General features: G+C 42.9%; 1 protein-coding gene across 3 annotated transcripts in view; it reads right to left on the bottom strand.

Moving 5' to 3' along the window:
- Positions 1–275: 275 nt before the first annotated feature.
- Positions 276–15,681, bottom strand: part of LOC147884067 (protein PLASTID MOVEMENT IMPAIRED 1-RELATED 1-like) — a 30,618-nt gene continuing 15,212 nt past the window's right edge. For 2 of the 3 annotated variants that reach the window (XM_087399004.1, XM_087399005.1), the window contains exon 4: positions 276–1,633. In XM_087399004.1, coding sequence (XP_087255130.1) covers positions 538–1,633 — 1,096 coding nt within the window. In that variant the 3' untranslated portion in view covers positions 276–537. The remainder of the gene's footprint in view (positions 1,634–15,681) is intronic. The other variant, XM_087399006.1, reaches the window with a different exon arrangement.

The raw sequence follows: 15,681 nt of genomic DNA on the forward strand, positions 1-15,681 counted from the left end.
GCCATAAGAAAGAGAGAGAGAGAGAGCTCAAGGGAGCAAAATTATTTAAACTTAAAATAGTATATACATAATGTCCACTCACCAAAATTACAAGATGGCACACACTAATATGTAGAAAGCTCACTCATTAGACATCTGTGCTTAGAAACACAGGAAGTGCAATGAGATGCCATATCAAAGATCAGGAAAGGTATCCAAAAGCTCTAAAGCTGTTAGCACTCAATGACAAACTGAATTCAGTAGAATTTCAGAGAGAGAGTAGGCTGGTCCCAAAAAGACAGCATGAAAAAGCTTGATTGCATTTCAAATGTTACAAAACAAGCAAGCAATAAGCTTTACCAACATATCTAATGTTACAAACCAAGGCCAATTCAACTAAAATAACCTTGCATTTACAGCCTGCAGATAATGACGATTTTTTGTAAAGCATACATAAGAATATCCAACGTTACACAGCATAATCACACAACCTTGGTCTTCTCAATTATCTAGAGCTAGGCAAACCAATTCCTTATGCCGACCTCTTGCCAGTATCTTTTATTTAGTTCGTAAAGTCTGATTTTCATAAATAACATCTGGATTCCTGATATGTGGATTTAGCTTCATCAAATCTTTCCATTTATTACCACTGCCATGCACCCGGGCAGAAATGCTCCAAAGTGTTTCACCTTGCTTGACCTTTACTTTTCCTGAAGTTGACGTTAGGGTAGGCTTTGATTTCAGCAATGGATGACCTTTGGAACCCTTTGACATCCCATTGGCAATAAGCCAACGCGAACCTGTCTGTTGCTGCTTCTGATTTCCCCAGCCTGGTTTCTTTCCATCCTGAGGTGGCTTCAGACCGGCCATGTGTACTCCTGTGATTTTAAATTGTGGCTCTATTTCACTGTCAGGTCCTTCATCCTCGCTATTCCCCTTCATGGAAACTGTCCTTCCTACCTTTGGTTTGGGAGGAATGACCATGCGCTCTGCCTGAACAAATGCCATCATAGGAGCACCAACTGCTTCATTATTTCTTAGGGGATCACGAAGCTGCACGAGCATTGCTATAGTCAGTGTATTTCCCATGCAGCCCCATTGTGTTCCCTTATTTCTAGAGTTCTGCTGTTTCCTTCCCCCATAAATCTTTTCATTGTCACCACCATGGACAACAAGATCCTGGTGAACAGCATGATGAGCAGCCATTAGTGCCAACGCATCCTTATTAGTTTCTGTCTCATCATATAATCCTGCATCCAGGAGCATCCATTCATCCAACGTAATGGCCATATCCATTAGCCCGTTCCCACCGCCAGAAGTTTCAACTGGAGCTTTTGCTCCTTTCAGCAAATGCACCCCTGTTACACCCTTCAGTGTTCCCATGGTACCTTCCCTTGGCATGTCCCTCTTACCCACTTGACCCTCCATTGAAAAAGCATTTAAAGCATATGGAGCATCCCCTTCTGTCACATCAGATTGGATTTTCAGACCATCCACAGCTAAAGCTTCAATCTGCTGCATTGCCATAGGAGCCAGGTCATCAAGGGAAACAAATTCATCATTGTCATGGGAAGTCGGTCCAAACTTTTTGTCATTCCAAATAGTTTCTTTTGAAAGAGACTTGACACCAGATAACCCCTCCAATGCACGCCTGCTATCCCAAGAAAGCAAAGAGATAAACTTTAAATGAAAGCATATAACATGTTGGGAAATTTTTCACAGGCAAAGAGCACACCCACAATTTTACAATTGAAAGCGTTAGCCTTAATTTTCAGTGCCTAGTTCCAAATACTGAAGAGGCAGCTTAGCTATTTTATGACCGGCAGATACCATACAGAAAATCGGCAAGTGAACATACATCTTACGGCATCCCTTGCAGAAAGGCTTCTCCTTACAGCAGAGCACTCAGGTATCAATATTACATCGTTTAAAAACACACTGATTCCCTGAAGTGGATGACCTTTCTACCAAATTGGCAATCCAGTTGATGATTATGTGGCTGCACTTGATATACTAACCAAAAACATACGATGAGCATAAATATTGAGATTCATTAATGAGCCAACATCAAGATCACTCTGTTGGAGGGAAGGGGAAGCAGAAGCAGATAGATGCAAGAGAAGGGAGGCAACAGCTTGTTTTTTAGAGAACTCTCACAATATGTGAGGTATAGCATGTATGAGAGTGTGTGAGAAGACCACACACGTGTCTAGCGCTTTTCTAACCCTAGATGTGCAATGCTACAGGGCAGGACAGATTTATTTTACTTGTGCCTTGCACAGACAAGCTGCAGTTTACGTTATGTCAGAGCTTCAAAATAATTATTGAAATTCAAACTCATCTGATGGCATAAGCTAAGAATTAACTTCCATCACTCTTCCTTAATATTTAATTTAATATTATGCAGTCCTTGCATGTCTCTGCACTACTCAAACTTTCTTCCAGTGAGGGGTTTGGTAAATATATCAGCAACCAGCTGATTCGTAGTGCAAATTAACATGTCCACTTCCTATAATGCCACCTCTCTGCTAATGTGAAACTGCACAAAAACCTGGCATGAAACACAGGATCCTTTGCCATGTATATACAGCTATAGCATCCATACATGGCATCACATGGCTCAACCATGTGGCTTAACATGCTACCATGCTGGCTGCTTGATATACAGCTTCACTAGATGCCAGTACAACAGCATATTCTGCTTTTTACAGCACCAGATAATAGGCCCTGAACCAAGTGAGACATTTACCTATAAATCCAATGAACCTGCCAAATTTTCATCAGTAACACCATGCACCTCTATTGCATCACATTTTAAATAACTTATCTCCAATGCATTGTTATTTTCAAGTACCTCAAAATCTTCTTTGCTGTCCTAGCATGAAGCTTTCTAGACTGACACATAAACATGACTCACTTTGTGCACAGCATAAAAATTTCGGGCATTGAAGTAGTCAAAGTAAATAAAGCTGCTCACCAGCTGCCCATATACAGTTGCATCAACACAAGACGATTCATCATAGCCTGTCAACTTGAAATTGCCATAGCACAGCCCTACATGTTGAACCTCTTCAAAATATCTTTAAGTGATTTGTCTATGAGAGTATAACTGTTCTTTTACGGTCCACAATTGCTCACACTACACTATTGATGTAGCTTCTTCCTTAGAAGTTGCGCTTGCTTGTGATTGCCTAGCCCCACAATGCGATAGCTCCTCCACTCCATGCTTGTGCACGTCCTGTACTCTGAGCTTTTACTTTGCATGCACAATAATCCAAGTCATTACTTTGCAAGTTCTCCGCTCCATGCTTGTGCAAGCTCTCCAGCCCACACTTGTGCAAGCTCTTTTGTGTGGGTTCTATGCTTCAAGCACGTAATTTGCAATGCATGCATGTTGATGCAAGCCATTGCTTTGCAAGGCTCGCTCCAAGCTTGTGCAGGTTCTTTGCTCAAAGCTTTTGGCCTGCATGCATGTTGATCCAAACCACTGCTTTGGATTCGCTTCACTAAATTTGCAGGACAAATCTTGTTCCAATACAAGCAATGGTATGACTAGCAACAACAAATAACTACATGGTCTACGATTGGCAATGCGCTCAGCTATGCAACCATAGGTACACTACAACAGTGAGAGACCCCAATTTACAAACATATCGATATCTCCAAGAATTTTGCAAGTGTACTCATTATGAGCATTCAAGCAGGCTAGCTGGAGCAACACTTCACTGTCAGAATTTCTATGAAAGAATAATTTCTTTTTTTTTGAATGAGAGTTTTGCTATTCCATCATGGTATTGTTTTCAAAAGCTTGTGTTTAACAATCCTCTATAATTTAATGATGTATCCTCATCACATGTTATTGCACATTAAAATATTACCACATGGAATATAGAACAATAGATATCCATGAGTGTGTCATGATTGCAACTTATTCAAAGGAAATCACAAGAAAAATACCAATTGCCCAAAGTGTGAAGAGCAGTGCCTCAAGTACAAAAATATGATAGCCAATTGGTAAGGAAGGTGTTGTGGGCACTGCGGAATACATCATGAAACCATAAAGATAAATAAACCCCTCAAAATGAGGTGGAAAACAATCAAGGCTGAGGCTAAAAGTGCCACCTCAACCCTGTAAGAGTCTCAGAGAAGAAAGGAGAATCCTTCCATTCCCTGAAGAACGAAGCCCTCCTAGCTGAGGCTGCACGGGAGTCTCCCTGCATACTCGTCCATACAGCCATCAAAGTATGTATGGTGTCTGTCCAGATACTAGCCAATGTGTGCGAGGAATGAACTTGAGTTCCCTCCAATGCTTCTGTGCATCTGGCTCTCCAGATATGCCAGGCTGCTATGCTCGCCAGTATCTCCCAAGAGGTATCCACAAAGGCATATACAGCTGCAAAAGGAAGGTGTGGTACCACATCCAAAGAACAGGACTCAACCTGATGACATTGAATCGAAATGGCCCGAGAAGAGTCATGTCTCTCATAAAAGACCTAAGGCCCAATAAAAGAAGGTCAAGCCACTGAGCCCCATGTCATAAAGAATGGGAAGTGCACAAAGTGACTGAAAATCCTGGCTACCCCCATCCAAATCATCCTCACCTGTCTGCAATCCCATAAGCAATGCTGAATCGTCTCCAAAGCAGAGAGGCAACGAGGGCAAGTAAGGTCGGCTCCGAATCTGGATCTCCAAAGGTTCACTGCAATCCCACCATGGATAGAAAGCCAAAAGAAAAGAGTGATCTTGGGTCGGCTCCGAATTTGGATCTCCAAAGGTTCACTACAATCCCACCATGGATAGAAAGCCAAAAGAAAAGAGTGATCTTTCTATTCCTGTGGAATTTCCAGAGTCTCCTCTAGAAGCACCTCTGCAAATGCGCAGTGATATCAAATGCCTCCCAATGAGGAACTCTGGAAGGTCTCCAACCTCTACTACTGAGCTGAAATCTCCTAGCATTGCTGACCGTGTAGCGAAAGAAGGAGATGCTCTTCTCTCGATGCCCTGCATCAATCCACTCCCACTCTCCAGGGTCCCACTGCAAATACCTAATGGGAACTCCCCCGTAGAGCCAAAGTCTCCAAGATCCAGTGGAGAGAAGCCGGGGGTCTGGGTCAAGGAACCATTCTAAATCTGATCCCTACACCAAAAGACCTACAATCCTGATAGGCTGAAAGGCAGACTCAAGCAAGATGTCCTCTATGGACTTGAACAATCTGCCACCATCATGCACATCAAAAACCAAGGCATCCCCATGTACATCTCAAAAGGCCAAAACTTGAAGAGGAACACCCCCTCTCGTAAAAGCACCTGCCCAAGTGGAGCAATCCTTGTCTACCCAATCCACTGGAAGGGCCGCCTCAATCTGCAAGATCCTCCCTGCACTCCTTCTGAGATGTCCTGTAAATTGAGATTTAGTCTCCTCTGGAAGCCTCCGGAAAGCTTTCCATGATCCCAGAGATGAGGCAGGTCCCCTCTCCCATCTCGACCAATGCATGTAGAGTGAAGCACCAAGTGGTCTGCCAAGATCATCCAATATATTGTCATTCCACATGACCGGTTGCCTAACAATCTCTTCACGAGAGGAAGGGGAAATCCTCCGAAGAGTGCTCTTGAAGCTGGCCCATGCTTTCAGGATGGCAACCATGAGAGGGGACGAAGGAGACCTGAGGTGTGCTGCGGTGAAGATCCATCTAATACTGCCCATCCAGTCTCCCCTTGACGAAGGTGGGCACTTTTCCATTTTGGACATTTTGATGCCAATATTTGGCCAAGTATATGGTTTGGCATAAAAATAAATGGGGCACAGATGGATATGGCATATTCATGTTGCCCATTGCAAGACATTTCAATATATTGAAAAGATGTGGCATCTTTGAGTCTTGCACTTGCCCTTTGGAATTATCAAGGGCCTTGTCTCTTGATGATGCCATTCGTCAAAGGGCTTTGAAGTGCAATTGTAATGGTCTTGTGTAACCCCAATATGGGGATCATTAACAGACCCAGGATGCCTTCTTGTACCACGAAGGTTTTATGAAAGATGTCGATGTCCTCCTAACCTTCATCCCTTCAAGTCATTTTAGACAGAGCAGTATGTATCCCAATATGGGGATTACATTGGCAGTGATGGGAGGCTCTCTGCACCTCTGCAGATGGACACCTTATATTCTAGGCTGACCCGTTGGTGTACATCCATTGAGTGCTCCCATGAGCACCATAGGGCCTTTTACCACACTAGTTAGCATGCATGGAGAGGCACTGGGTCCACACTGCAGTCCAACAGTGGGACTCCAAACCTCGTCTCAGTCTTTAAGTTCACAAAGTCTACATCAAATTGCATTTGGCAAGATAGTACAAGGAGTTCTGCCCTACCTTGGTGAGATCAGAGGGCCTAGTGCCTTATATAAAGCCCCCTGTGTGGGCACTCCAAGCAGTCATCTCTGCAGGAGCTTTGTACTATCCAAGAGCACACTGAGGCACATCTCATGTAGGAGAAGTCTATAGAAGTAGGAACAGCAAGCAGTGTCTGATTTTGATGCCCTATCTCAGCAGATGTTTGCTAAAGGTGATGGTACTCTCTCTTTATCTAAAGTGTTTACTCTCTATACATACATGCAGACGGAGTGAGTTGGCATTTGAAGTTTTTGTTGTGCAATCCCGAGACATTTATTATGCTGCATAGGAGTTGGGAGTACATACAGATGCACAGCTAAACAATCTCATATATAGATATTAGATCCAAGAATAAAATTGTTTTCAGCAAGCGACTCCTTTCTATAACACAATGCCTGTGGATTTGGGGGTGACCGAAACAAAAATTATATTTCGAAGGATGTCAAAGATAAGCTGATAGTGCACAAATTTAGGGGAAGAGGGAAACATTCGTACACCAAATGAGCTGGAGGAGTGGATCATGAACCTAGAAGATTATTTCCGCTTCTATCCCAAACATTTTGCTAGTATGCATCTGCAGGACCATGCTCACACTTGGTGGCACTATATGCGAAACTCCACGCACATACCCACCACATGGGAACAATTTAAGGGCTTGATGGTCACCACTTTTGTGTCCATGCTTATCTTGGAGGAATACTTGGATAATTTTATGCATTGTCACAGATTCACTCGGTCTCATAGTATTTGCAGTAGTTTTGGAGACTTTCCCTCTCTGTGCATGGCATATCAGGGAAGGGAAAGTTGCGGCATTTCATTCAAGGATTGCACCCTCCCCTGGCATCCTATGTGAGTGCTCATGAGCCCCAGCCCATTAAGCGAGCTATCAAGCTTGCGGAGGTATTTGAGCTGAGCTATGTTAACAGGTACAAGCAAACTGTGGGCAGCACACATACGAATGCACTCAAGGCTGAGAGGAAGCCCAAAATGCTTGGGTAGCATGACAAGAAGGCTGCAGCAGCCCCATTTCTCAGGCACCAGACAATATCTAGCAGCAAAGTGCCCTATGTGAAGCCTTATAGGCCTCCACATGCGAAACCAGGAGAAAAGTCTGATGCTGTAGCAGAAAAATCAGATAATAACCAGCATAATACAGCCATCGTGGAAGACAAGAAGAGGGAAAACTTATGCTTTAGGTGTGGTGAGGAATGGATGCCGGACCATTTGGATGTATCAGAAATAATGCGTACATTCATGCTTGCATCCATACCCAATTCTTACCCACGTAGGTTCATGCTTGCATTCATGCCAACTTTCATGCCTACTTCATCCAATCCTTTAAAACATTCATGCCTACTTTGTCCAATCCTTAGAAGCAACATCAGTTCCTAAACCTTAAGCCAGTCTTCAAAAGACTACAATGTACATGAGAAATGCTAGGACCGCCACACTTAGCATGATATAGAGTTGTCTGATGAGGAGGAGGAGTTGGTGGATGCTTCTTGTCATGACAAGAGAAATGATTATTTAGTTAATTAATAGTCATTAGAACTTTATTATTGTTAGGCGCCAATTTGAAGGTGCGGTTATATGTTTGTATTTATGATCGATCAAGCGGTGTAAATAGTACCGCCAAAACTATGTAACATTGGCCAATGATTAGTAATAAAGATGTGCACACACGTGTCTAGGTCCTAGGGGCAATAGGAAAGGGAAAGGGTGCATTAGAGTGCATTGAATGGTAGGTGCATGGGTCATAGGCTAAGGGTAGGTGTAAATGGGAAGATGGAACTTGAGTGATCTCAAGGGACATTAATGAAAGGGTATCACCCTTTCATTGTGAATCTCACGTAGCATTCTTTCTACCACATTGCATTCATCCGTCATCTCTCTCCCACCTTGCATGTAGGTCGAAAAAGAAACAAGTACTCTCACGAGGGCGCTCTTCCCCATTGGAGGGCCAATCGGCATTCAAATTCTGCATGCATTGCACACATTTGCATTTTCGAAAAGTGTAGATCTTCACATTTGGTATCAGAGCGGCGACGATCCACGAGCGGGACGAGAAAAGGGCGACAGTTGTGAACGACGGAAGTCGCAAGAGAGGTTGGCGGAAAAGGATCACGATCGACCGATCTCGAGGTTCTGAGACAAGGGTTTTTTTCTGAAAAATTTTGGCCTTCAACGGCGAACGGCGAACGGGGTGTTCTCTTTTTGCCCCCCCCCCCCCACCCATGTGAATGTACCCTTAAACCGTGAGAAAAAGGGATTCCCGTTCTACCCAACCGGAAGTCGGATCGGAATAAGATTTTAAGGGAGTGATCCACCCATCAAGTAACCCCTATAACGGTATCTAGAGCTCCAATCCGCTCAAAACAAGTAGCCCAAACGGAGCATACCAGTTTACAGCAGAAATACAAGAAGAAAAGCTTGAAAGAGAAGGGAAAGGATGTCATTTTAAGTGTCTTCTCAACACAAACGAAGCGGGAGTCGGATAAGTACCACCACCTCTACAACACTTGAAGTTTGCTGTAAAATAAACCTTCTTTTTTGAAATTACAGCAATACATTTTCTCTCTTGTATTAATAAAAGGAAAGAATGGAAGGGGAAGGGACATATAACAATGAACTTATTCCTTTTCCTCCATTACCCCAAGGAGAGAGAGAAAGAACACCTTCACCCCCTCTTGAAGAGGATGGATCAGGTGAGAGTTATACACATCTTGAGTATGATAACCCACAAATAGATTTACAGCAGTCTCTCCTTCAAGAACCTACTGATAGGGAGTTCTCCTTTCGTAATGAAAGAAGAAATAAGACCAGCCAAGAACAAGGTGATGAGTTCACGCCTTTAACTCAAAACCCAATACACATGGATTCTAATCCAAGTGCAAGAGGAAGAGAGGAGACTCCTGTTGATAAGCTGGTTTTCCAGCTTAGCAATATGATTGAGCAGTCCATTATGACAAGATTAGGGACTAAGAGGACTTTAAACTTCGGGGATGAAGAGTTGAGTAACCCTTCTAAGAGGTCCAAATTCCAACCGCGAGAGAGAATTGAGTTCCCCAAATATGATGGGGCAAGGGAGGCTGACAAAATCCTCAATTGGATTCGTCATTTTGAGCTATACTTTGCCCATCAAGTCAAGACCGAGCAAGAGAAGCTTGCTCTTGCCACATTGCATCTGCAGAAGGATGCTCTAATGTGGTGGTCCTTGTCACAAACAGGAAAAGAGCCTATTCATGAATGGGCTAAATTTGTGGAGCAACTAAAAACCACTTTCATGCCACCGAGGCATGAAGAGAACCTAACCTTTCGTTGGGAGAGGTTTAGGCAGTTCGATAATGAGAGTAATGCAGATTTTACAGCCAGATTTTGGAAACTCTCTCTAGAGTTACCCGAAAAGAGTGAGGAAGATAGGAGAAAGAAGTATTTAGCAGCTTTAAGCCCAAAAGTAAGGTACGAGGTTGAAATGTTTAACCCCACCACGCTTAAGGACCTCACTAAGCTGGCTGAAATAGCCGAGAGAAAGTTGAATCCTCGTAAACCCTTCAATAAGGAGTATGGGTCATCATCTAAGACCAATAATATACCCACTTTTAGGAAACCAAACCGGTTTAAGAATAATAAAGGGAAGGGTAAAGCTCTTGTAAGGAATGTGAATAGCCAATCACGTCCTGGATGGGTGCCATTTCCTTCTATGACTGACGAAGAGAAGAGGAAGTTGATGAAGGAAGGAAAATGTTTCGGTTGTAAGAAACATAAGCCAGGGCACGTATGGCATAAGTGTCCCGTTCTCTTGGCTAAGATTGCCAAGACGAATTCAGTAAAAGGAAAAGCCAAGGCATCCAAGCAGGAGGGTGAGGCTTCTACCTTGTCACCCTCGAAATCTACTGTGACTATTGAGCCAATAGTGAATGCTGTCCATTCAGCCAATACCTTTGGGCCTCATGATCTTTTTAAGGTGTATGGATTCGTGAATGGACAGAGAATAGTGGTTCTCCTAGATGATGGATGTAATTATGACTTAGTAAGTGATAGATTGGCAAAATTACTCCATCTTAAACCAGAACCTATAAAAAACATGTCGCTTTCAGGAGCTTTTAGGGGACACAATGAAGAAGACACATCCATAGTACGAAATATTCCTTTTCGTATACAAAAATATAGAGATCAAGGGATTTTCTAGTAGCCCCTTTACAAGACGTTGACATGATACTAGGTAAACCATGGCGGTATGATTTTAACCCTGCTATTCATCCTCATACTCATCATTGTTGCTTTGTACATAAGGATCGTAGGGGATCGGGACGTGTATACAATTCCATTGATTACTCCTACCCAAGCCAAAAGATTGGTAAAAAGAGGGGTAGATTGTAATCTTGTGTATATACGGGATTCACAAGATCTTCATATCTCAAAAGAAGATCGGAAGAGAAATGAGTTCCTTAGAGCTTATGAGGATCGATTTTCAAGAGATGACTCATTCGAATTGCCCATGGAGAGAGAAGATGATCATGCCATAGACTTAGAGCCAGGAGTTTCCCCTCCATGTAGAGCCCCATATAGGATGAACAGGATAGAAATGGAGGAGGTAGAAAAACAAATTCGACCAAGCAGTTCTCCATTTGGAGCACCTGTATTATTGGTCAAGAAGAAGGATGAATCATATCGTATGTGTATAGATTACCGTGCTTTGAATAAACTTACGATTAAGAACCGGTATCCGATTCCAAGAGTGGATGATTTATTGGATATGCTTAAAGGTGCTAAAGTTTTTAGCAAATTGGATTTGAAATCTGGTTATCATCAACTTCGTATGAAAGCTGGGCATGAACATAAGACTGCTTTTCGCACTCTCACTGGACATTATGAGTTTTTGGTCATGCCTTTTGGCCTAACTAATGCTCCAGCCACTTTTAGTAGGCTGATGAGAAGGGTTTTGCGACCCTACTTGGGAAAATTTGTCATAGTCTTTTTTGATGACATTTTAGTGTTCAGCCAGAATGAGGAAGAGCATAAGGATCACCTTGCTAAGGTGATGGAGCTCCTAAGGAAGGATCGATTGTTCCTAAATATCAAGAAGAGTGAGTTCTTCAAGACAGAAATAGAGTATTTGGGACACATTGTGTCTGCCGAGGGAATTCGGGTTGACCCTAAAAAGGTCAAGGCCATAATTGAATGGCCAATACCCAAAAACATACATGAGCTGAGATCCTTCCTAGGGATGTGTAGTTATTATCACAGATTCATTAAGAATTTTGCACGTCTTGCTTCCCCACTAACAGATTTGTTGAAGAAGCATTCCTTGTATGAGTGGGGAGAGGTTCACCAGTAGCTTTTGAGGAGCTTAAGAGAACATTAGTGACTGCACCAGTGTTAACACTTCCGGACATGGACAAAGAGTTCTTTGTTGTATGTACGGATGCAAGTGGTACCTCGATTGGGGCAGTGTTGATGCAAGGAGGGCATCCCATTGCTTATGAGAGTAGAAAACTTCAAGGGGCTGAATTGAAATATATCACGTATGAGAAGGAGTTATTGGCAGTCATTCATGCTCTAAAGTTATGGAAGCATTACTTATATGGTTCTGCTTTCAAGATTAAGACTGACCATCAAAAAATCAAGCACTTGTTTTCTCAACCCATTGTCTCTTCAAGGCAAATCAAATGGGCTGAATATATTCAATCCTTTGGGCAACCAAATATCGAATATCAGCCAGGAAAGGAGAATTTAGTAGCTGATGCTTTGAGTAGACGGCCCCAAGTTAATCACGTTTCTGTGATTAAGGAGAAATCATTAGGAGCAATGGTTGAAGCTTATCCTTTAGATGAGGACTTCGCTGACATTTATGGGAAGATTCAGTGTAATGAGGTTGGGGATTTAGAGGCTTATTCCATTGTGGATGGATACTTATTTTTGGGACGTGCCATATGTGTACCCAAAACATTTCGGTATCTAGTCATGAGTGAGTTACATGCGAGTCCATATTCTGGACATAGAGGTATTAGAGGAACCATTGACAATATTGAGAGATACTTCCATTGGCCTAAACTTCGCAAAGAAGTTTCGACCTTTGTTCAACAATGTGACGTATGTCAGCGCATTAAATCTGACACAAGTAAGACTGCTGGTCTTTTGCAGCCTTTGCCTATTCCTTCGGAAAGGTGGGAACACATTACAATGGATTTTGTGTCTGGTTTCCCCAAGGTTGGTCAGTTTGAGCAGATTTTCACTGTTATAGATAGGCTGAGTAAACAAGCTCATTTTATTCCCTGTAAAAAAGAGTTGTCTGCTCCTGAAACAGCAAGGTTATTCATTAGGGAAATCTTCAGGTTACATGGGTTACCAAAATCCATTGTATCCGATAATGATGGCCGTTTCATTAGCAACTTTTGGACAGCTCTATTAGAGAATCTCGGAACCAAACTGAAATTTACTACAGCCTTCCATCCTCAAGGAGATGGACAGAGTGAGAATGCCAATCAAACCATAATTACTTTACTTCGAGCTTATGTCCATGACCAACCTAGAAAGTGGCCAGAGTTCTTACCCATGTTAGAGTTTGCTTATAATAACACTGTACATACTTCCACCAAGAAAGCCCCATTTGAAATCATCTATGGGCAATGTTTACCCACTCCAATAACACACTTGGGGGAGCGAATTTTTGCTGCTGACCAGTTTGCTGAGGATATGTCACAGGTTATTGAGCAGGTAAAAGAACATATTAAGAAGGCCCAGGTTCAACAATCCAAGGCAGCCAATAAAAAAAGAAAAGAAGTTTATTACAAGGAGGATGATTGGGTTTTATTGAAGATTAATAAAAGAAGAATCAAGTCAGTGAGAGGAAGTACCAAACATGTCAAGCTAGCACCGAAGTTTTATGGTCCATTTCAGATTTCAGCAGCTTTATATCCAGAAGAAGGATCCAGAGCGTATGAGCTGAAGTTACCAGCCCACTGGCGTATGAAGAACATCTTTCATGTGAGCAATTTGAAGAGATACCCTGGCGATACTTCTGCGTTTTTGGATACTCAGCAGCAAGAAGAACCTGAACTTGAAGATGGGACTGAAGTTCTTACTCCGGAACAGATCGTGTACCATAAAGAGAAGAGTACTCGTGGAAAGAAGAGATATATGTATTTACTGAAGTTTAAAAACCAGCCAGCTAGTGATGCACAATGGATGGAAGAAGAGTTCTTTACAGATTTTCCACAGATACTCGCAGATTACAAAGAGGCGATGCAATGGCAGAAGTAACAAGAGAAAGTACACATAAGAGGAAGAGACAAGCAATAATCCAGAAGAGGACTTCTGCTCATTCAAGCAGGAGGGAGTGTCATGACAAGAGAAATGATTATTTAGTTAATTAATAGTCATTAGAACTTTATTATTGTTAAGCGCCAATTTGATGGTGCGGTTATATGTTTGTATTTATGATCGATCAAGCGGTGTAAATAGTACCGCCAAAACTATGTAACATTGGCCAATGATTAGTAATAAAGATGTGCACACACGTGTCTAGGTCCTAGGGGCAATAGGAAAGGGAAAGGGTGCATTAGAGTGCATTGAATGGTAGGTGCATGGGTCATAGGCTAAGGGTAGGTGTAAATGGGAAGATGGAACTTGAGTGATCTCAAGGGACATTAATGAAAGGGTATCACCCTTTCATTGTGAATCTCACGTAGCATTCTTTCTACCACATTGCATTCATCCGTCATCTCTCTCCCACCTTGCATGTAGGTCGAAAAAGAAACAAGTACTCTCACGAGGGCGCTCTTCCCCATTGGAGGGCCAATCGGCATTCAAATTCTGCATGCATTGCACACATTTGCATTTTCGAAAAGTGTAGATCTTCACACTTCTAACATCCTTCGTGTGACCCACAAGGAGACATAGAGCAAATGATGCAAGGCAAACACCAAAAGCTGGAGTTGGAGATAGCTCCAAGTTTCCTTTTTGACCCATGCGGTTCTACACTGCATGGAAAGCATGCCCAATATACACCAAGATTCAGCTCAATGTGGCAGGATTGTTCATATGCTAGTGGACATCAGAACAACAAGCAGTTTCAAGAACACCAACACCCTGCAGAAAGCTAGGCTTGCAGCCAGAGAGATTGACCATGAGTTGAAGCCTTGAGGTTGCCAATGGACAACGCATGATTAGCAGGCTATGTTTAGGATGCACGGATCCGACTGTCTCATGACTATGATTATGCAGGAGATCTCTTTGCCTTGGATATGGGTCCCATTGACATGTTCTGCGATGTATGAAATCTCTTGGGGAGTTTGGTGTTTGATCTGAATGCCATCACTCTCCATTTTGCACACAAAGGCAAAGCAGTGGTGTTGCAGGGTGTGACAACCCCCCAAATGCAGCTGACTTCAGCAAGGCACCTGGCACGAAACTCAAGAAAGAGATTACCATACATGCATTGCATGTGACCAAATCTCAAATAGGGAATACCCCTCAGGTGAAGGATGTTGACATGCAGCGATTACTTTCAGAATGTACTGATATGCCTCATCCGTTACCTCCAAAGAGAGATGTTGCCCAGACCCTGGCAGCAAGCCCATCAAAAGGCTCCATTTCGTCTCTCTAAGGTGGAGCAGGAGAAAGTAGCAGAGCATGTCATGGTTGAAGCGAAGCACACAACGAATGGATAGGAGCCATTTGAATTGTTGAGGGCTTTTTTGAACTTGTAGATTGTTAGCTGCGCTCCTACTACAAACTTGTTTTTGTCCCTTTTCTGGTTTCTTTTTTCAGGGTGTGTGTTTTCCTAAACTCACCCAAACACAAGCGACTTTTGTGCCAGGCCCTAGCATTCCTTCTGCTCTCAAGTCTATTGGAGCTCTGGGGCCTTGCTTCTCTCACAACTCTTGTCAGTCCCTTGCCTCTCTGAGCTTCTAAGTTCCTCATCCCTCTCTCAACCCCTTGTCCTCTCTCAGCCTACGCTCAGCCCTGTCTCAGCTCTTCTCATCCCCTTTTCCCATCTATCAGTTCTCTAAGCCTCGGCCCCCCTTCATTCTCAGCCCTCCCTCTCATCCCTCTCTCGCCCTTCTCACCCCCTTTTCCTCTCAGCCCTCAGTTTGCCCATGCATCTCTCAAGACTCAGCCCCCTTTCATTCTCAGCCCTCCCTCCTGAGTCTCAGTCCCCTCTAATCCCTTCCTATACGTGACGTGAATATTTTCTCTCCCCTTTCCCCCTTTTTATAATTTTTTAGAAGCTCACACCTTAAAATTTCCAAAAAAAATATTCCAAAGCTTGCACTAATGTGCCTAAAACACTACACACCTAAAGACTTG

Source organism: Dipteris shenzhenensis, chromosome 27 (assembly GCF_047967505.1).
Source record: "Dipteris shenzhenensis isolate YYH24624 ecotype China chromosome 27, Dip_SZ_1.0, whole genome shotgun sequence".
NCBI lineage: Eukaryota > Viridiplantae > Streptophyta > Polypodiopsida > Gleicheniales > Dipteridaceae > Dipteris > Dipteris shenzhenensis.